At 37.0% G+C, this 23,418-nt stretch overlaps 1 protein-coding gene across 6 annotated transcripts in view; it reads left to right on the top strand.

The window, feature by feature from the left end:
• The first annotated feature begins 4,298 nt into the window (after positions 1–4,298).
• LOC114306941 (uncharacterized) overlaps positions 4,299–23,418 on the top strand; it is a 49,704-nt gene continuing 30,584 nt past the window's right edge. For 4 of the 6 annotated variants that reach the window (XR_014363731.1, XR_014363730.1, XM_028252273.2 and 1 more), the window contains exons 1-8: positions 4,299–4,867; positions 6,368–6,565; positions 6,739–6,861; positions 7,561–7,598; positions 7,703–7,871; positions 8,390–11,911; positions 12,021–12,157; positions 12,818–13,072. Coding sequence is in view for 4 of the 6 variants with exons in the window: in XM_028252273.2 (XP_028108074.2) it covers positions 4,784–4,867; positions 6,368–6,565; positions 6,739–6,861; positions 7,561–7,598; positions 7,703–7,871; positions 8,390–11,911; positions 12,021–12,157; positions 12,818–13,055 (4,509 nt within the window). In the remaining 2 variants the exon portion in view is untranslated. Of the gene's footprint in view, positions 4,868–6,367; positions 6,566–6,738; positions 6,862–7,560; positions 7,599–7,702; positions 7,872–8,389; positions 11,912–12,020; positions 12,158–12,817; positions 13,073–22,808; positions 23,191–23,418 lie in introns of those variants that run through there. The other 2 variants (XM_028252271.2, XM_028252272.2) reach the window with 2 other exon arrangements.

Genomic DNA, 23,418 nt, shown 5'->3' with positions numbered 1-23,418 from the left:
TGAGTACAAACATGCGCAATCACCGGGTGCACAAACGATGACATCAAAGTCTTGAGGTCGGTCAAAAATGGGGTGTCTACAGTGGGCCTCACCTTCACATGGGTACTCTCCACATCATTAAAGTTGCATTAGAGCTCTCAAATTAAACCTCTCAAACATTATTGATATTTTATTAACTACATTCTTAAAAATAAAATAAATTAATCACCAAATTTAATATCATACGCACAAAAATAAACTTATCACCCGGCATATGCTAACAACAAAGCCCTAACCAATGATTAAATAATTTAATATGATAGCTCTGTTAGTGGAGTAATTGTTCTCACCTATGAGTTTGTGATTTTTATTTAACATCGTTACCTCATTATATAATCACAATGACTACCAGATTAAAATACTTTTATTTTGTTTATTTATTTTGAAGTATTAAATTATTATTTTCAATAATAATAAAAAAAAAAAAGTAGAAATGAAAAAGATGTTCATAGTTAACTATGACATAAGAATTATGATGTTGTACATATGCATTGAATGTAACGCCTCAGAAAAAGTATGAGATAGGTCGATGGCTTCAAGAAGAGTTAGGCGTTTTGGCAGTCACCTAACTCCAATCCAAATCCAAATCCAAATCCAAATCTAAATCCAAATTTTAAAACATTCCCCCAACATCTTAACTCTCCAACAAATACAAATCAAACATTATTTTTTGTTTAATGAAAATGATATTCCTCATTTCACTGTTTATTTATTTAGTTTTTAAAATAACCTCTTTTGAAATTAAAAAAAAAAATATCGTGAGTTCTACATGTTTGATATAGTTACATTAAATTTCTTTAAAATTTTAAATCATATAATACTTTTCCCCCATTTTTATTAATAATACGTTAGTTATATAGATGAAAATAATGATATTATCATATCTTTCATATTAAAACATATATTCTATTATGTTTATTTTTATATTTTTATACCATATGCATTAATTTTGAGTCTTTTAACTTTAATAAAAGAAGAGTTGGTATAATTATACCAAAATTATAGAGTTTATTGTATTTTATCAAAATCTCATAAGAAGTCTATGTAATTTACTATTTTTTCTTTTTTTTTTCCTCACGCAAATTTTTTTATGTATGTATGATATTTCTTGTGAGAAATTCTTTCTGTACCATATGCACTTTATTACAATTTTTTTTTATTATATGTTATGCACTTTTATGACAAACGTTATATATATACATTTTTGATAAATTGACTATAGCATTTGTAGGCAAATTCTCAATTGAATGATAGCATTCTAGATTTTTGTGATGTAACAAGTTATAACGGTCACATTATAGGTGATCTTGTGCGTTTTTAAATATGTCCGTGTCATTTTCTAAGCTCAATTTTTACAAATTTATGTATTAAAAATTTATATTTTTAACTTAATTCTCAAATTTATTAATAGCATTCTAAATTTGTGTGATATAACAAATTATAATGGTTGCAATTGTGTGTGTGCCTTTCTAAACACATACATGTCATTTTTTAATATAATAATAATATAAAAAATATAAATTATTGATATAAAAAATTATAGGACAAGATTGTTGGTCCAATTATAACTGTTTTTTGAGATTGTTTTTTCTGAAGATGAAATAAATTATTTCTAGATGTTGATCTGCATAATTTGGTCTAGAGAAGAAGATGAACATCCAGATCAACATCAATGAAGAAATAAATCAAAAAGAAGAAGAAGATGAACAATTTGGTCTTTGATCTGAAGATCAACATTCACATCCACATCTGAAGATCAACATCCAGATCAACATCTCTAGACGTGGATGTCTGGTTCAGCTCCTCCGTCTAGAGTTGTGTTTATCAACATCCAGATCAACATCAAAAAAAAAAAAAAAAAAAAAAAAAAAAACTGGTTCTGTAGATCAACAACAAAAATTTGGTTCTGCAAATAAATAATTTTTTTTCTTCTTGTTGGTTCAACAAAAAAAATATACAGAACAGAACAACTTTTTTTTCGGATTCATCATCATCAACAACTTTTTTTTATTTATTTTTTTTCAGATCCAGAACAAGTAAAAAATAAATAAATATACAGAACAGAATTTTTTGCACCGCCATCATCCAGATCAATTTTTTTTTTTGAATAGCTTTAGATTTTGAACATCATCATCATCTTCAATATCATCATCATCTTCAACAGCTTCAGATCACCAACCAACAACTTCAGATCACCGACCGTCATCACCGCGCCATCACCGATCTTCCTTCTCTTCGCTTCTCTCTCTCTCTCTCCCTCTCCTCCTCTCCTCTTCCCTCTCTGTCTCTGTGTTCGAAAGAATGAAGGGGAAAGAATGAAAAGGAAAGAAATAAAGAAGAAAAAGAGAAGGAAAAAAAAAAAAGACAGCCCAAAACGACGTCGTTTTGGGCTGTCGAGCCATTCGGGCCACAGTGATTTTGAGTTACCACTTATTTTTCTTTTTGAGATATAAAAAAGTCAAATATTCAATATTCGAGTTATAATTAGCTGTTTTTTTTTATAGGTTTAGGGATGGAATTGTTAAGAGATCGGGAGTGGCCCCGACCCCACCACAATATAGAAAATTCTACTGATGCCTCTATATAGTGGTGTTTTGAAAAGTTGGTAAAAAGTTAACTTTTTGATTTTTTTAGTCTATTTTGTCTTTTTGTGAGTAAAAAATGCGAGAGATGATGTCACCCAAAATGGATAAAAAAGCTAAAAACTACCTTTTTTTTCCTTTCCAAAACACCCCATAATTTTGGGTATTTACAATATAATTATTATATTATCCCTAAATTTTAAGTAAATTTACTTTGATCCCTTAAAAATTCTACAATTTTTTTTTGTTGTCTCTTGAAATCTCTTCTTGATTTTTTACTTATCACAATATTTTTCAAGCGCTCCTCATAGTTAGACCAATAATTGAGACACAAAAATATTAAGGAAAAATAATATGTGAGCTAGATTTCTTATATAGTAGGATTTAAACATAAAATAAATTTGAATCACACATTATTTTCTTAATACTTTTTTTTTTGTCTTCAGCATTATTGTAGTCACATATTTTATTAAAGGGTAAATTACAAATACACCCCTGAGGTTTGCTTAAAATATGAATTGTCTCTTGTGGTTTGGAAAATTACAAATACTTTCTTGTCAGAAATTTTTATTTAACAAAATTAATTGAAAAAGTAAAATTTCTAACTGTTCACCTGTACAATAATAAAATTATCTGAATTATTAATTAAAATAAAATTTTAGCTTTATTAAAAACTGTTAATTAACTTGTTGATTTATTAATAAAATGATTTATTTGTTATGAAATTAGAAACCTTAGGGGGTATAATGTAATTTCTAGAATCACAGAGAGTAATTTGTAATTTAAATAAACCTCAGGAGGTATGTTTGTAATTTACCCTTTATTAATGTCAATTATAATTAACACTTCCTAAAAAAAATTAATAAAATTACAATATTTCTTAAGAACATATGAATATCTTACACCATTATAGAAGTAACACTAAGAATATTATAAGTTTCAAATCCAAAGAAAGACAACCGAGACAAAAAAAAATATAGCTAATAATAAGTAATGTGATAAATTCCATACGTCAATTAAAGTTTTGAAATTGTGTTAGTATAAAAAAATATCTATCAAAAGCATTTGAAGGAGATTATACTTTGGCCCACCTCAATTAAAAAATCCTAATTCCGAATCCTAATGAGGTTGCCTCCACGGTTAACAAATGAAATTGATCCAAATAATATTTCTTTATATTCACTGCTATTACCGTTACAATTGCATTATCACCCTTACCACAACTATCACTATAATCACTATCATCTCCTTCATAACCACCACACAATCACTACAATCACCAAACTACCACCACCATTAATAATGTCATAAAACCATTGCGATATTTTTATTGTAATTTAATTTATTAATCATTAATATCTTAGGGCAAATATGTGTTTTTTTTTAATAATACTATCAATTAATATATTAATAAATAATGTGATATAATTTTAAAAGTTTTAAATTTTTTTAATTTAAAAAAAATACTATCATAAAATATGTTAATACATTAATTAATGAGTGTAGCACCGTTAATATTTTATATATATATAATTATGAACTGACCACCCGACAGGGCCAAAGAAGAGTTGTTAGTAGTTGTTATAGTGATTTGTTTAGTAAACTTAAAACAGTCGCAACGGTGAATCAAACTACTCGGTTCTCAATCTAAAACAAACAAACTTCGTTTCAACCACTGACCTCTCCTGTTGGGAACCAATAAAATTCCAACACGTATTAATCCATTGGTTCCAATCGACAGGTGTCATCAAAATACAGCTCTAGCCAGCCGTCTTGGTATCCAATGAGCAATGAAAGCCGCGTTTGGAGGCCAGTTTTTCAAGCTTGAGTGCACATCACATCATTTTCAACTCCTCCATCCATCCACATTCTCTCTCTCTCTCTCTTTCTCTCTCCCTCATTTCAACACTGATGAAACGCCAAAACTATAGAGAAAACAATGCACCACCCCATGAGAACAAAGACCACCTAGCTAACACCTCACTCTTTGTCTCTCTTACTTAGTTTCTATCAATCATTCTCATTCTCTCTCTCTCTAAACTGGCAATGGTGGTCTTGGTGACCCCTCATTTCAATATCTGAGACAGCAATTAATGAAGTAAATCAACAAGAATTGAGAGAGAGAGAGAGAGAGAGAGAGAGAGAGAGAGAGAGAGAGAGAGATGTTTAGGTTACAGAGGCCGAACAGGTCTTCCAAATCAGGAGAGAGAATTGACTTCAAGTTCTCCAATTTCCAAGCCATTCAGGTACATCTTGGACTTGGATTTTCCTTTCCACTTGGTCTTCAATTGATTGATTGATAATTCTTTGATGTATAATGATTTTCATTTCTATAATTTTCCCACTTTTGAATTGTAATGATCCTCGATGTTGTCAACAATGTAGCTTCGGATTGATCACCACTCTTCTATGCTTTAGCTGGAATGGAATTGTGCCATTCCAATTCCATTCCATCTTTATTTTCCCTTCTCATGTTTGATTGGTTTACATAGATACAAAATGTATTAGCAATGGAATCAATCCATTCCGTTTCTATTTCATTCCAATTAACCAAACAATACCATCTGTTGGCCTATTTTGGGAAGTAGGGGCTTTTTTCGAATAAAAAGTACAAAGAAATAGAGAAGATGAGATCCAAATAAGCTAATAACCCAATAAGCTGTCTTTTTAACTAGTTGCCATTGTTCGCTTCCTTTGCATTTTTTTGGTGGCCTGAAACAATTCTTATCTTTCTTTTTCAAAATCTTACTAGTCATTTTTCAAAGTACAGTTTGGTCCCCATTAGAGAAGGGTCTGAGTGGTTTGGAAGGGGTAGATTCCATACATACCTAACTTTTTGGCCATATATGCACCTAGTGGCTGCTCTCGAGTTTGAATCCACAACATAGGCTGAGTTTTAACCCCTGAACCGGTGGCCTCCTCCTATTATGCATTTGGATAGAAATTAACGGTCACACATCCTTCTTGTGTAAAAATCAATCTAACAATCAGTCAATTCTATCACATACTTGTACAATATGTCTTTGATGCACTGTAGTTTCTTTGAGTTTAGTCTTGATTGTTGCCCATATGCTGCAAACACACATAAATTTGGTGAACAATCTACTATCCAATTTCAATAAAGACGATTATCTCGCTTTGTTTCGAGCAAATTTCCCTTTCAGAAACTCAAAGAGAGTAAGAAAAATCTGTTCGTCAGACCTATTAAATCTTCTAAATTAGTCCTAATCTTATACATTAAACCACGTAGAATATACAGGAAGTTTTTGGGTTATGTGTTCTCTCTAGAAGGGACAAAGGACACCCTTACTGCAAAATTATGAATATGTTTTGGGTTATGTTTTATTGGTTGCTAATGTAAATTTATGACAGTATCCATGGGGAGAGAGTAAATAGATGGCAATATGATTCAGTACAAAATTTGCAAAATTATGGTACATTTGGGAGTTTTTTTTTTCTTCTTTTTTTTGGTGTGTGTGGGGTAATTTTAATCTTTTCGGTACCACAGTCACTGGGGTAACTCAGTAAACATTTTAAAATTAGCGATAATAGTTTACATGAAACAGTCGTAGTCCTGGATTAGCATTGAATTTTGTGTTAAATTGAGGTCCAATTCTACATCTGATGCATCTCGTCTCCTCCAAATTGTTGCATAGAAGTCTATTTAATTATATATTTTCATTTAGTGATTTTGATTCCCAATGAAATGCGGCTCAGTGATCACGTAATGTTTGCATTGGCAATAGGTACCAAAAGGATGGGACAAGCTTTTTGTGTCTGTTATCTCCTTAGAAACAGGAAAGACAATTGCAAAATCAACGAAAGCAGCTGTGCGAAATGGTAATTGTCAATGGACAGAGACTTTGTCAGAATCTATATGGCTTTCGCAAGATGATTCTATAAAAGCGCTTGAAGAGTGTCTCTTCAAGTTTGTTGTTGCCATGGTATGATGCCTATTTTTCTTTAACTCCTCATAATCATTGTTATCATCGTTATCTTGATATTATCATTAACTCCGTGTAGTCACGCATTGGAAGCTGTCCATTTTCTCTAGCAAGAAATAAAATGCTTGCGATGACTTATAGATCATATCCAATGACTTGCTTATTTGTTACAGGGATCAGCAAGATCTGGCATCCTTGGAGAGGCTACTGTCAACATGGCTAATTATATGTCTTCGAAGGCTTCTGTTCCAGCTATGTTGCCCCTGAAGAAATGCAATTATGGTTCGATTTTACAAGTGCGTCATACACTAATACTTGTTTGATCTGAGTTCCCTTGTTTGTTAGTTTGTTTATAACTGCATCTCTCAACAGCCTTTCTTACTTGTTTTGCTGTAAAATTAGAACATGAAAAGCTACTCACTTTGGTGGCGATGTGGACTTAAGTTATGACATTAGCTATTTTATTGTATTAGTTATGTCATTTAATGGTAAAAATTATGAATGAGTGAATTTATAGTGTGCACCCCTAAAGTGAAAATTACGAACTATTGTGATTATGCTATGAATATGATAATTATGGATGAACAGTGTGGTGTAAATGTTACGAACTATTTTGATGAGAAAAGTTATGACATGTTGTGATTTATGTTACGAAATTTTGTGAAAAAGTTACGAAGGGCATACTATATGCAACCAGCAATGGGGGATTATGTCTTATCAGCTAGCTATCTTCATTTAGATTACGAGTAAATCTTGAGTTTTCTTTTCATTTTCTTTTTAAGTTCTGTTGAAATTTTATTGTTTTAGTAGTGATTCGACTATTACTGCAAATTGTTTCAGTAGTGATTATCCATGTCTTTGCTTCTCAATCAACATCTAATGTGTCTTTTCTTGTTTAGTTAGTCCATTGATGCTTAGGCTTTTGCCAATTTTGGAGCTGCCAAGTACCAAGTGAAAAGTCATTTAATCCATTTTGTTTGTCCACTGATTTTCAGGTTAAAATTCAATGCCTAACACCAAGAACAAAACTGAGGTTGTACTCTATGGTGCAATTCAATTGCTCTTATTTTAAGGGTTTTTTTTTTAATGTTTTTATTTATTTTTTAATTATGAAGATTTGGTGCACACCTATTCCAGGGATGAAGAATCAAAAGACTCGAGTTCTCATATGGAAGAACAGAACGAAGATCATCACGACATGGAGCTTAAGTCAAATGGGTCTGATGATTCATTTGCTAGGAATGATGGATCTCTCTCAAGTAAAGATTTGGGCTCCACTTCACATCCAGCAGAACTTCAGAGCAGGGTGTGTTTGCTTCTTTTACTCATTATTGACAATCTCCTAGTTTATTTCATTTTTGAGAATGTTAAAAAATATTTCCTTTGCTCATTTATGTTTTCACCATAAGTTTGTGTTTGTGTGTGTGCATATTATCAAATAATGGGAACTTGATAATGGCATAAAAAATAAAATTAAAATTAAAAACAAAAAAATATGATATATTAACTATCCAATGGAATTAAATAGGTCGCTTGCATGAAGCTGGAATCGCTAGTAATCGCCGGTCAGCCATGGGGCAGAAAGAAAAAGAGAAATAAAGTTGGCATAATTGTATCATGAGACACATTTTTTGTTCAATGAAGTACCCACCATTGTTTTAGGAATTTCTAGTGATGGTGCAAACTTGTTTTTACAAACAATGTTTCCGAAAGTGATTTTTCATAGTGCTTTCCCTCTATTGCATAGCTGGTTGTTCGTGTTACAACATGTTGAGATTTCTTTTCCAAGTGCATAACTAACATTACCTCGTCACCTCCCTGCAGGAAGCAATCTCAGCATCTGGTTCACATCACAGCCTTGACTCAGCAGAGGGCTCCATAGGGCAGGACATTTTCTCCCCGAGAAATGATTTAAATGGTGACAAATACAACCCGGTTGGAAGACAACACTCAAGCAGTTCCGTAAATAGTTCTCCACACAGCAATTATCCTGTTGAAGATCCTTCTCAGTCAAATCACTCATCCTTTAACTCAAGGGTTACACATTCAAGGAATAATTCTGACAATCATTCTCAGAATTATCCTGTTGCATCACCATCTCTGATGAATGCTGGTTCTTCAAAAAACCTTCTGGAAGCTGCAGAAGATACAATTGAAGAGCTTCGTGTGGAAGCCAAAATGTGGGAGAGAAATGCAAGAAAGCTAATGCTTGATTTGGATATATTGAGAAAGGAATTCTATGATCAGTCGAAAAGACAAGCAAACCTAGATATGGAGCTTTCGGCTGCTTACACAGAACGTGATAGCTTCAAGAGAGAAGTTGAGCAAATGAAGCTAATGTTGGAGGAATCAATGTTGAAACAAATGGCGAGGGAGGATTCAGCATTTCAATCTGACGGTGCAATCCATATTCGAAAGGAACTGGAAAATGAGATAAAGTTTCAGCAAGAATCTAATGATGATTTGGCTATGCAGTTGAAGAGGAGTCAAGAATCAAATATTGAGCTTGTTACTGTTCTCCAAGAACTAGAAGAGACCATAGAAGAGCAGAGAGTTGAGATTGAGAATCTCTCAGCTCTGCAATTGAAATTCAATGATATGGAAAAATCTATCGAAGAAAAGTTGAAAGAAAACAGGAGTTTATTACTCCAGCTTCAACAGCTCGAGGAATCAGAGAACAAGTTGCAAGACAATATGAGATTGCTTGAACAAGCCTTGGAGGACAAAAGAAATGAGACAGAGAATGATTCTAGTCTGAATAGCCATGCTCTTCTGGATATTGAGACAGAATATAAATGTAAATTATCTGCCAAAGAAAATGAAATAGCCAGTTTGGAAGAAAAATTATCTGAATCTCTCATGAATAGACAATCAGATGAATCGGATCTGATCCGTGAAATTGAAGCCTTGAAAGAGAAATTGCAAGAGCTAGAAAGTGATTGCAGTGAGCTCACCAATGAAAACTTGGACCTTTTATTCAAGCTTAAGGACTCCAAGAACAATTGCATGTCAGGATGCCCATCATTTGACAGTTCATCCGGTGAGCTTCCACCTAAATCGTTTTCAGAAACTGAGGTGAGAAAACTTGAATCTGAAATTCAGGATCTGCAAGAGGAGCTGAAGAAGACAGTGATCGAGAAGGATCAGCTAGCTGCTATTGAAACGTCTAATTCTAAAGTGTACCCTGATTTAGTTGAACAGCTTCAGATGGCCTTTTATCATGTAAAGAAGCCATGGTATAATGTTTCGCCTCATGTAAATAACGACTTTGAATCTAATCTAATTTCCACAGATGTGACTTCTCCAAAAGAGTGGGCTGACTCTATCTTGAATTCTTTCATTGGGCTGAACAAATTATTGGAAGCAAGGATTGTTCAGTGTGAAGAGGTTCTTCAACATGGCGAACTTGAGATCAAAGAGAGGAATGATGATGTTGCAGAAGCTCAAAAGAAGCTGGAAGATTATATTTCGAAAGAAAATAACCTTTGTCATTCCATTCAAGAACTTGAGAGTTCGAACGCTGATCTTGAAGCTAATCTTACATGTCTAGAAAAGGAATTGAACGAACAAAGATCTGAGATGGAGAAGCTTGAGGCTAGTTTGTTCTTGAGGGAAGAGGAGATTGGTTTTCTCAGACAGTGTCGAGGGGAATTAGAAGCTCAGAATTCTGATCTTGAAAAGGAAAAAATCCAACTGGAGGAAAACGTGGAAATCATGCTGAAGGAAAGCAACATCACCTCCAACTGCGTGGATGATCTACGAAACGATTTAATGAAGCTCAACAACAGTGTGGAGTCCCATGTTTCGGCTAACAAGATCCTTGAAAGGAAATGTTCAGAGCTAGAAAGCCAAAAACAGGAATTAGAGCTCCACTTATCAGATCTGGAAAAAGAAAACGTGCAGTTATTAGAACGCATATCTGGATTGGAAGATCAACTGAGGTATATGACAGATGAGAGGGAATCCTATCGATTGGAAATAGAGAACTCCAAATCTGTTGCTTTGAGTCTCCAAGTTGAGATCAGAAGATTGGAAATTGAGATGGAGGCAGAAAAACTGAATCTCATACAAAAATTACATGATATGCAAAATCAAAGGTCAGAAGCCCAAGAGGAGTGTGAAAATCTGAGAATAGCATATCAGAAATTACAAGTTTCTGCTGAGAGCCTCATTGAAGAATGCAATACTCTTCAGAAAGCAGACGAGCAATTGAGGAGGCAAAAAATGGAGTTGCATGAGCTTTGTACACACTTGGAGACCGAATTGAGGGAATCACAGCAAAATTCTTCTGATTACTCTAGAAGGGTTGAAGCCTTAGAAGCAAATCTTTCTGCAATGCTTGAAGATTTTACCTTGAAAGAGAAGAGCTTGAGTTCAGAACTAGATGGTCTTCTTAAGGAAAACAGGAATCTGAAGGAGAAACTTGAACTCGGAGAAAGCATGTTGAATCAGATGTGGATGGAGAAGACAGCTGAAATTGAGAACCTTCAAAGGGAGATTGAACAGCTCACCAAGCAAATTTCTGCCACTTGTGATGAAAGAGAGAAAATAGCTTCTGAAGCTGTACATTTACGTGCTAGTAAAGCTAAGTTGGAATCTGATCTTCAAGAAGTCCAATCTAAAGTTAAATTGATAGAGAATGAGCTTGATACTGTCAGAACAGAATCTGAATTGAAGGTACAAAATTTGATGGTCGAGATTTCCTATTCTAGACAAAACCACGAGTTAATAGTGGCAGATCATGAAAAAGTGTTGAAGTTGTTGAGGAGTTACAGGTCGAGTGAAGAGAAACTGAAGACAGCTCTGAATGATCTTGAGCTAAAGCATACTGTTTCGGAATATGAACGACAACAACTCATTGAAGAAACTGCTAATTTGAAGTTTCAGTTGCATAAGGTAGCAAACCTTCAGGATGAAATTTTGGCTTTAAAGAGTGAGCTTGATGTATATAAGTTTGAAAAGGAAAAACTGAAAGCTTCCCTGCATTCGGTTTCTGGAGATTATGAAGAATTGAAGGCTGAGAAAGTTGCATTTCTTCAGAAAATTTCCAGCTTGCAGACAGTCGTGTCTGATTTTGAAGAATGCAAACAGAAGAAACTTGCTTTAGAAGAGAAACTTCTGCAGATGGAGGGTGATATATCAGCAAGCAAGGCATTGTGTGCTCAGGAGGCTGAGCTGAAAAATGAGCTCGTCGAAATCACTAAAGGAAACAAGCAATTTCAGTGGAAAATACAACAACTCGAGGAGGAGAAGGGTGAATGCCTGAAGAAAGCTCAGGCCCTCGAGGAGCAGCTCAAATTAATGGAGGAGCAGAAAAAGAACCGAAGTCGTCCCAGGACTAAAAAGGTCTGTGGCTTTCCTTTTTCTTTTTCGTTTTAGTATTTTGGTTTATTTCCAGTTGAAAGTTGATATCAATGCTGTTGTGAATTCTTTAATTTTTTTTCTTTCATTTCAGGGTGATAACAAGTATGATTTTCATGATGGAAGTCCTCGTGCTAGTGGAGTAGATCATATAGCAAAAGTCCAGTTGCTTGAGAATGAGCTTGCTCAGGCTTTGGAGGCAAATAACAAATACAAAGTTCAGCTTCAGAGGTGGGTTGCAAATGAGTACATTCTATTTCGATACGTATAATTTAATTTTATATGCTTAGTATAGGTGCATGCTTGATCAATTAGATTACGTAAACCTTCATTAAATATCAACAAACAGCCTTTCCAATTTCTATTTCATTTATGCACAAAATGCACCGATAATCTATAAGAAAGGTTGAGCCCCACCCTGGTTAGTTTTTGTATTCTGAGCAACATGACTTTTTCACAACATTTAAGTTTTTATTTTTTATATTTTATTAACTTGTGTGAACCTATTCTAAATTTTACATCAATCAGAGCTTCAAAATCAATTCCATAAGGATATCTTCTGAATGGATTGATTGCAGACGTCGAGTCGTTGAGTTGTAAACTATGAAAGATTAATTGGGGAATAGAAGTACTATATATTGTAGAAAATTTTTTAAAAAATAAGAGAAACACCACTAAAAGCTCTCTTAAAATTGCAAGGCAATCAGTTTAGCACATCTATGGTACATAAAAATCAATTGTGAATGAATTACATTATTTGAAAAATGGTTGATATCAAGGATGTGTAAGCATTTGTTTGCAGCATGCATTAATATAATTTAATTTGCTGATGGGACAAGACAACCCTATTTTACATGTATTGGCAACTAATCTGCTAATATTTTGCTGCAGGCTTTTGGCCGAGGGGAGAAACAATCATGCAGCTGCTCCCAGGAAATCAACAGCTGAAGGTGAGGTAGTAGCAAAAGAAAGATTTGAGCGCACAAAATCATCACTAGAGACAGAACTAAAAGACATTCGTGAGCGCTACTTTGACATGAGTCTTAAATATGCTGAAGTGGAGGCACAGAAAGAAGATCTCGTGATGAAGCTCAAGGCAGCTAGGAACGGAAAGAAGCGGTTGCCATGAATCCATGATCATTCCAAGTGAGTTTTTCCTTCTCTCAATCTCGTGTAACCTTACCCAAGAATCTTTTTGTCATACATCAAAATTTTCATTTCATTTTCTTGTTTGAGAGTAAATCATGGTAGGATGTGAGCAATAAATTAATAGGCAACCGGGAAGCCTACTTGTGTGTAACAGAAGTGGTGTGACTGACAGAATATAATTATATAAGTCTGTGCCACGCCAAATAGCAACATGTCATTTCAGAAATAAAGAAGATTCAAATTTTATATTCTTCTCTTAGTTGCGGCTGAATATCCTATAAAGCTATTAGAAGTGGAACTTCCAGGTAGATTCGAATCCAAGTATAAATAATTCCGGTATTATAGTTTTTGGCAAAACTTTTGCACAAACTCCAATACAGTTCTTCACTTATTTTGGAAGATAATTTTTCAGACATGTAGCAACATATTGGTAAAAATAGAAGAGAGTTGTAAAATATTAGCTTATTCTAATTTGGGTGAGACCATGTCTATATATAATCAATATAAGATACTAGGAAAAAGGAATTAAATAATTACATAATTAAACCCTAAAATTAAATTCTTAAATTAAATATACAATATTCCATATTCTAATACTCCCCCTCAAGCTGGATCAAAGATGTCAACCAACCCCAGCTTGCCAATGGAAGATCGAAGTAGGGATGGTGCTACAGATTTGGTGAAGATGTCAGCAGTCTGATTAGAAGATAGAACAAATGAAGGACACACAATGCCAGCTCGAACCTTTTTCCAGATAAAATGAATATCAACCTCAATATGCTTAGTACGCTTATGAAGCACAGAGTCAGAGGCAAGTAAGATGGCAGACTTATTGTCACAAAATAGCTTGGAGGAATTATTCTCCTCAAAGCCTAATTCAGTAAGAATGGATGAAAGCCATAGTTACTCACATGTCCCATGAGCCATGGCGTGGTATTAAGCTTCAACAGATGATCGAGAAACAACCGCTTGTTTTTTGCTTTTCCATCATAGAAGATGGGTACCAAGGAAGGTGCATACCCCAGTACAACAGAACGATCTTGTCTGAATCCCACCATTGAAGAATAAACCCAAACCTGGACATGACTTGAGATATCTCAAGATGTGGTGAACAACATCAAGGTGAGCAGTACGAGGTGAATGTATAAACTGACTAACCACACTTACAGCAAATGTCAAATCTGGTCGTATATTAGTCAAATAGATCAAACGTCCTACCAATCTCTGGTAGCGAGTTGGATCAGAAAGCAACTCACCAGACTCAGTCGAAAGTTTCAAATTCGGATCCATAGGAGTAGATGCAGGCTTGCAACCCATCATACCAGTGTCCCGAAGAAGATTCAAAGTATACTTTCGTTGGGACAATGATATCCCACTACGAGAACGAGCTACTTCAATCCCCAAGAAATATTTGAGAGGACCCAAGTCCTTGATGTCAAAAACTCGACTAAGCTCCTGTTTTACCTTAGCAATACCAATGGTGTCATCTCCTGTAAGGATGATATCATCCAAATAGACCAACAAAATAATACATCGACCAGTGGGCTGACGGCGAATGAAACATGTATGGTCGGAGTGACACTGAGTAAAATCCATGGATAGGATAACAGAGCTGAAACGACGGAACTATGCACGAGGAGATTGCTTCAAGCCATAGAGAGACTTGCGCAAACGACAGACCTTGCCAACATACTCCCCCTCAGCCCCGAAACCCGGGTGGAGGATCCATGTAAATCATCTCAAGTAAGTCCCCATGTAGAAAAGTATTTTTGACATCAAGTTGATGAAAGTGCCAAGAAGAAAAGGCAGCCAAGGAAATAAGTAAACGAACAGTGGTCAATTTAGCAACCGGTGCAAACGTAGTCCCAAAGTCTTTGCCAGGAACTTGTGTAAAGCCCTTAGTAACAAGATGAGCCTTTTAGCGGTCCACTGTACCATCAGCCAAGTATTTGACAGTAAAAACCTACTTGCACCCAACAGTCGTCTCACTAGAAGGTAAAGAGACAGGATCTCAAGTGTGATTATGCTCCAAAGCAGCCATTTCAGTTTGCAGAGCGGCAACCCATTGGGGATTTTGGAGAGCCTCAGACATAGACCGTGGGATAGAGACCAACTCAAGTTGGCCAAGAAAAGACCGATGAGAAGCTGAAATGGCATCATAACATAAAAATTGGGAAATAGGGTGATTAGTACTACTAAACTAACCAAACCGATTAGGGGGATGGTGTTCATGGGTTGGATATCGAGAAGGAGCTGGGGGGGAATAATAGAGGGTGTACCTTGGCCTGAGGGCGAAGAAGATGCTGGAGAGGGCGGAGCACGAGGGCGACAAGAGTATGTCTGTAATGGTGGAGGACTAGCAGGTGCAGATACAGGCGATGAGAAAGGAGCAAAGAAATCAATGATAGGAACAGGGCGAGCACTCGGTGACACAGCAGGAGGCGGTGCACACGAGGCGAAATCTTGAAACATAGGGTTAGAACCAAAAAATGGCATATCTTTGTGTTAAAATCCACCTACTCTCCACCTACTTCACCCACTTAAACCTACTCCACTAAACCTAACCCACTACACCACTACCACCTCACCTACTCCACTAAACCTAACCCACTACACCACTACCACCTCCACTTCACCTACTCCTTACCTACTACACACTCACCCTCTTCTATATATAGGAATCATGAATCATTGTGATATCAATAAACATCAATCAATAATACATAAATTTTTACATGGTATCAGAGCAAGGTTAAGACCTTAGTATTTCTCGCTTCACCGGCGGGCGGCAACTTCGCCTTGGCCGCCCGCCGGACCTCAACCTATTCCGCTTATTTTCTATACATACCTTGACTTCTTCAACATTTTCTTACACCCCTCCTCCGTTATGTCGGCGGCGGCACCCGCATCATCGTCTAGCCTCTATCGCCGTTCACCTTGCCTCTCACATATCCGTGGTTGTACTCTTACTCGTCGTCGTCGTTGGCGTTTCTGGCGCTGCTTTTCTGCTCGTCACTGCTGTTTTTTCCCGATTTGCTCTCTCTCTCTTAGCCATGGATTTGGGTGTGGGGTGTAGAGCTGTGGCTCTGTTGTTGGTAGCCATGTTTGCTGGCTTGAAGGTTTCAATGGCAGCAGTGTACAAGGTTGGGCACTCCGCTGGTTGAACCATCATTGGGAATATTGATTACAAGGCCTGGGCTGCTTCCAAGACGTTTCATGTTGGAGATGTCATCATTTTCGAATACAATTTTCAATGTCACGTGTTGCAAGTGCCCCACAAAGAATACCAAGCCTGCAGAAGTGTAAGACAGTAACATGCATCTTCACATACAGCTTGGGTAATGTGTAACTGTTAAAAGCACAAGCTTCTTGGACATCCCTCTCTCTCTCTCTCCATGGACCCAACATCATCATCATGCACCCACTCTATCTCCCTCTCTCTCATCTTTTCCCACTTTCAAACCCACTTTAATCATATCTCTCCTTTCTCTTAATTTATTTCATCCACGTTCTTTCACCCTTTTCTTTTATTTTAATATATATATATATACATATTTTATTATAATATATTTTCCCTATCCCTTGTTAGTAAGCATCACCCGTTTTCCATTCTCTTATTATTATTTATTTTATATTCCACAAAAAAAAAAAAAAAAAAAAAATCACACTGTTGTTTTTCTTATCACCCATCCACAAATATTTTTCTCTATTTTCTTTATCCATTATTTTCTTTTATTTTATTTTTCTTATTAAACAAAACAACACCACAAAATAACACCAACAACATTCCACAACCTTGTCATTTTATTCATATCAGGGGATCAACTCCGATCACACTTTTACATTAAAAAAAAAAAAAAAAAAAAAAAAAAAAAAAAACCCACACAAACAAAAACAAAACTACCACACCCACAGTGGGATTTTTCTTCTCTACTCAGCCGCCGGTCTTTTCTTCTTGCCTCCGTCCTGGGTGGTCCTTGCCGGTGTTGCCTCCGTGCTTCCTAGACCACCAAGCAAGTTGCCTCCTCCCTGCTCCTCCACTACAGCATATGGTGGACCTCCAAATCGGAACATCACGGTGGCCTTCCGCTTCAGCTCCTTGTTTTCTGTCTTTAGCACACTTATCTCTGCTCGCGCATCCTTATACATGCGTTGGAGCAGAGCCAGCTGGGAGTTTAACTGTTGCACCTCATTTGTCCTGCTCTGCAGCCGGTGCGACAGGTTTGTGACCGCAGTCATGGTTTCCACACATGACTTCAGAGTATACTGATTGGCCTCAATATCAGTTTGCACCGCCATTTTTTGCTCCACCGACCGCATCGGAAAGTTCAACGGAGCAAAACTAGAGGTGTTTGGTTGAGGTTCACTGGCCACCGCACCAGTTATTTCTCTTGTGGACTCGTTCAATTCTGGAAAGAGCGTGAGCAGACCACGGGAAGAGGAGGCCATGTTCTGGGTAGCTGGACGGGAAGAAGAGGCCATGTTGCTGAGTGTTTCAGAGATGGGTTGGTTACAGAGTATTACAGAGTTTCTCTCTCAGTAAAGGAAGAGTTTTTTTCAGAGGATTTTCAGAAGTTTTTTGTCTGCCTCAGCCTCAGCCTCAGCCTCAGCATCAACCTTGGTTAAATAGACGGGGCAGCCACGCGTATCGCGCGCCACTTGACGCCAGATGACAAACGGGCGCGCCAGCCAAGGCACTCACGTGCCTCGCCATCATGTCCGGCACATCTTTTTATGACTTGGGCTCGCCTTTTGATGGCACGTCTTTTTATGGATTGGGCACGCATTTTGATGGCACGTCTTTTTATGAATTGGGCACGCCTTTTGATGGCACGCCTTTTGAAAGATTGGGCACACCTTTTGAGGGTGCGACTTTTTAGGGGTCCGACAAGACTCTGTAAACTGTCCCGACATTGGTTCTGGTTAGCTCCTTCAAGGGTCCGACAAGACTCTGTAAACTATCCCGACATTGATTCCGGTTAGCTCCTTCAAGGGTCCGACAAGACTCTGTAAACTGTCCCGACATTGATTCCGGTTAGCTCCTTCAAGGGTCCGACAAGACTCAGTAAACTGTCCCGACATTGATTCCGGTTCGCTCCTTCAAAGGGTCCGACAAGACTCTGTAAACTGTCCCGACATTGATTCCGGTTAGTTTCTACAAGGGTCCAGCAAGACTCCGTAAACTGTCACAACAACTGTCACAACAGTGTCTGTTACAACGGTCCGACATGACCCCGTAAACTGTCTTCTACATCGGTCCGACATGACCCCATAAACTGTCTTCTACATCGGTCTGACACGACCACACAGTGTCTGCTACAACGGTCCGACATGACCCCATAAACTGTCTTCTACATCGGTCTGACACCGCCATCCAGTGTTCTCTACACCGTTATGACACCCCCATACAGTGTCCTCTACAACGTTATGACACCACCATCCAGTGTCTTCACCAATGGTCTGACACGACCATACAGTGTCTCTTATCCTCTTTTATTTTTATGTATTTTCTTGTTTTGTTACTCTCTCCAAACTCAAGTTGGTTAGTTCCTATCCCCCTTGAGTTTGCGGGGGGCTGTTAAAATCCACCTACTCTCCACCTACTTCACCCACTTAAACCTACTCCACTAAACCTAACCCACTACACCACTACCACCTCACCTACTCCACTAAACCTAACCCACTACACCACTACCACCTCCACTTCACCTACTCCTTACCTACTACACACTCACCCTCTTCTATATATAGGAATCATGAATCATTGTGATATCAATAAACATCAATCAATAATACATAAATTTTTACACTTTGCAAAATGTGACATCCATAGAATGATAAAAATGATGAGACAACGGATCATAGCACCTATAGCCTTTAGAGAGAGTGGAATAGACTAAGAAGATGCATTTAAGAGACTTGTTATCTAACTTGGTCCGAGTTGGACTACGATCCTAAACAAAATAAGTATAACCAAACACACGAGGCACAAGAGGAAATAACACGGTATTTGGTCGAAGTAATTGAAAAAGGGCCAACCCGTGAAGAATCCGGCTAGGTGTCCAATTAATGAGGTAAACAGCAGTAAGCACAGCCATATGCCAGTAGGACTTAGGGACATTCATCCCACAAAGAAGACACCGGACAACAGACATAATATGATGGTTTTTACGTTCAGCAATCCCATTTTGTTCAGGGGTGTAAGTACAAGTGAGTTGCTACAAAATTCTCTGCTGATTAAGTTGGGAGTGAAATGAATCAGAGATGTACTTCCCTCCATTATCAAAACGAACATTGCGTACAACGGTGTGGAATTGGGTTTTGACCATTTGGAGAAATTGAATAAAAAGTGGAAGCACATCAGACTTCTTTTTAAGCAAATAAACCTAAGTACACCGAGAATAGTCATCTATGAAGGTTACATAATAAAGATGCCCAGAAAAAGCCAAAAGAGGAAAAGGATCCCAGATATCAAAGTGAATAAGGTCAAACATACAAGAGGCATGATACATGCGAGGAATATAAGAAGTACGAGTATGTTTAGACAGTTCACAAACAACATAATAAAACTGATGATCCTTGCAAGCTTTATTAAGTGACGGAAAAAGTAAACATAAATAATTAAAGTTTGCATGTCCTAAACGAGCATGCCATAAGGCTAAAGTTTGAAAAGAAAACACGTAGGAAGACGACTCAGGTAACACAGCTGCTTGCAGGCCAGAAGTGATAGGATGAGAAGGTGGTGGGTCCCTGAAGTAGTATAGCTCGTCGCGTTCAAACCCCTTGCCAAAAATTTTTTTCGAAGTCAGGTCCTGTAATAAGTAATAAGTAGGTAAGAAAATAACATCACAATAAAGGTTTTTAGCAAGACGACTCACAAAGAGAAGATTATAAGCAAAATGGGGCACATGTAAGACAGAAGTAAGTGTAATATCAGACGACAATGACACATCACCCTTATGTTGGACATGTGAAATAGACCCATCAGTAAGACATACAGTTTGAGTAGTAGTAGTGACAGGAAAGGATAAACAAGAAAACTCACCGGTCATATGATCATTGGCCCCATAATCCAATACCCAAATAGGTGCAGTGCGAACATGAAAGGCTGTAGGAGTACCTATAGCGAGTGTAGCAGTGGAAGGAACACTTGGAGACATGGTAGTGAATGAACCAAGTTGCTCTTGAAGGCGACCAATCTGAGATTGAAGCTGATGAAGATCAATAGGATGAGTCGGCTGAGGAGTACTAGAGGTTTCTACAATAACAGCAGTATGGGAAGAGCTTGAAGGGCGTGCCCTTGCAAAACGTTGCTTCAACGTAGGATGAAGCTTGAAGCACCGTGCTTGGACATGACCAGCTGCACTACAATGGTGACAAATAACCTTGCTACTAGAAGCACGAGAACTAAACTTGGCAGCAAGAGCCATCTGATCTGAAACGGAAGATGAGGCAGGAACAGAGGAAAGAAACGGAGCCACCGGTTGAATCAGTCGACGACGATGCTGCTCACTGTCAATAGTAGCAAAAGCCTCATATAAGGATGGCATAGGTTATGTGTTCAAAATCTGAATACGAAGAGACTCGAATTTAGGTTTTAGACCCATCAGAAATTGATAAGTGTGCTGGCGAGCAAGACGAGAAGACACAATAGAAGCGGTAACAGCTGGAAAATCACTCAATGGCTCATACTGTGCTAACTCCTCCCAGCGAGACTGAAGATATCCAAAAATTCAGCAACGTTAAAACCCAAAGCTTCTTGAGAGGCATAAGAAATTTCCTGATAGAGCTCGAAAATCCTAGCATCATTGTGGGCATGTGCATACATCTGGGTAAGAGCACTCCACAACCGAGGAACTGTATCACTGTACATAAACATGTTGTAGATGCGTTCTTCCATAGATTTAAACATCCAACCAAGTAAGGTGCAATTGTCAATATCCCACTGAACCCGCTTAGGATCATCAGCGGGAGGTTGTATCTCAGTTTCCAAAAGCCATCCAGATTTGCCTCTACCTCCAAGGTAGAGGTGTATAGACCGACTCCAAGCTACAAAGTTGCGACCAGTGAGCAACACACTGGTAATTCGATGAACCAGAACATGGGAGGCCAAGGAAACATCTGAACGAGGCATAATGCTCTGAGTTTGTGTAACAAAGTCAGATATGCTGAAACATCACGAAGCCGAAGTAGCGGCGTCATACAAAAGAGATGCTACCAAATACACCGGTAGCCTAACACAATAGAAAATCAAACTAGAAAGTGCTTACCACATTAGCACATGAACCTTAGAAGGGTAAAGAGAGAAGAACAACACCCAGGAGGGGAAGCCGCACTAGACCCAAGGCAGGGAGGGTCTAGTCGGCACCTAAAGAAGCTGCGGTAGTGAGGAAAAGGGACTGCCGAGGGGCTGAGAAGGAAGAGGCAAACTTTTGGCTGGGTTGAGGGAAGAAGAAGGGTTGTCGGGTGGCTGGGTAAGTGGTTTAGGGCTGCAGGTAATAGAAGACAATGGTGGTGGGTGGCTAGGGTTTGGCTCTAATACCAAGAAGAGAGTTGTAAAATATTGGCTTACCCTAATTTGGGTGAGACCATGTCTATATGTAATCAATATAAGATACAAGGAAAAAGGAATTAAATAATTACAATCAAACCCTAAAATTAAATTCTTAAATTAAATATACAATATTCCATATTCCAACAAAAATTGATGAACCAAAGAATGTCTCTGCTTAAAATGAAAGAGATAAAGGTGCTTCATTCTCCATGTTGGCATTGTAGGTTTTTAGCAAAAATGTCTCTCATGAAGTGAGGTCATCAGTCACTACCAGTACATTTTAATTTATCATTTTTGGGTAGGTTGAAAAAAAGGTGCCTGACCCTCCTCTCACTAAAGCTTTGGGTAGGGAAAATATACGCAATCTTACCTTTATTTTTGGAGAGACTATTTGTGTAACTCAAACTTGTGCCACTCAAAAAAATACAAAGACAACCCAATAAGCCTTCCCTATGAATTGTATGTTAATTTGTAACAATACGGTCAAAATTTTTTGTAATTCCAATTGATTAGGTGTGTTATGTCGATTCTTTTGAGTAATATATCTGGAAATGCTTGTTGGTACATTACAAAATGAAAAATTTCTTCGGGCCAAATTCAACATATAACATTCATTGGACAAGAAGAATCTATGTAAACCACTTCCCTATAATCCATTGAAAAAAAAAAAAAGAGAAAAAAGAAAAAAAGAAAAGAAAAGAGAGAGAAAGCTAAGGATGAAACTCTTAACCACCAACTCTCTGTGAGAGTTCTGTTTGTTTAATGGTTTGCTATGTGTCCTTATCAGAACTGTAGCTCATTAACCCCAACCACTGTAGCACAAAATGCTCCATGTAACCCCTCTAGAGAAACAAAATCCCAAGCACAATATGCTTGTTAAACATTGTACAAAAGTTTCAATCCACTAACTCTAGGTTTCTTCTGAAAGAAATTTGAGTCATTAAAAGATGTAATAGAGTGATTCTATTGGATGAAAAAATGTAGATTATAGTTATTTGAAAAAGACAATCTATACACTTTAAAGCATAACTTAAAATAAATAGTTGGGATTAAAAAATAAGAAGTATTGAAGAGTGGCTTATTGATGCGAAAACAAAAGAAAAATTGGAACCTTGGAAATCATTTAGCCTCAGCCTAGACATCTTGATGTTCTAAACTCATCTCTCACATTTTTGCAAGGTTTCTTCAGAATGTAGAGTTTGGAGCAGATTTCCCAACAAGTCATCCATGGAGCTGTTAGACCTTATGCAATACCCCTCATCAAATAGAGACTAAACTAGGCGTACTTTTTGTGTGCATGCATGTGTGTGCGTGAGTGAGAGGAAGGTAGGAGAACAAATTTCGGGATGTATATTTGAAGTATAAGCACTGATTAGCATGCTATTACCATAATATACCATTACACACAAATTTCTAATTTTCTATACATAATCTGCATACAGAATAATGTGATAGTGGTATACTTGTAAATTATGTTATAATAATGGCCATTATGTTTTAAATAAAAGCATCACAATAAGTCACATCTATAATAATTTTGTACAATCTTTTTGTTCGTATAGTGTTACTGTGTGTTTTTTATCCTTGGATTGTAAAATGAGTTTTGTCTAAATATGATATAGGATTCGCTTTGCAAAACAAAAAATACCCTTTATTATTTTATCAAACTTTTTTAGGCTCAATTAAGCTTGAGTTATCAAAATGTCAAAGAGATTTTGGTTTCTTCTTGTTTGTTTATTTGACTAGATCAAATTTTAGGTTCAATGTGGATTATTTAGAAATTTTGGTT

Source organism: Camellia sinensis, chromosome 3 (genome assembly GCF_055761805.1).
Source record: "Camellia sinensis isolate YWXY chromosome 3, ASM5576180v1, whole genome shotgun sequence".
Taxonomy (NCBI): Eukaryota; Viridiplantae; Streptophyta; class Magnoliopsida; order Ericales; family Theaceae; genus Camellia; species Camellia sinensis.
This window is presented reverse-complemented; position numbering and strand designations above follow the sequence as displayed.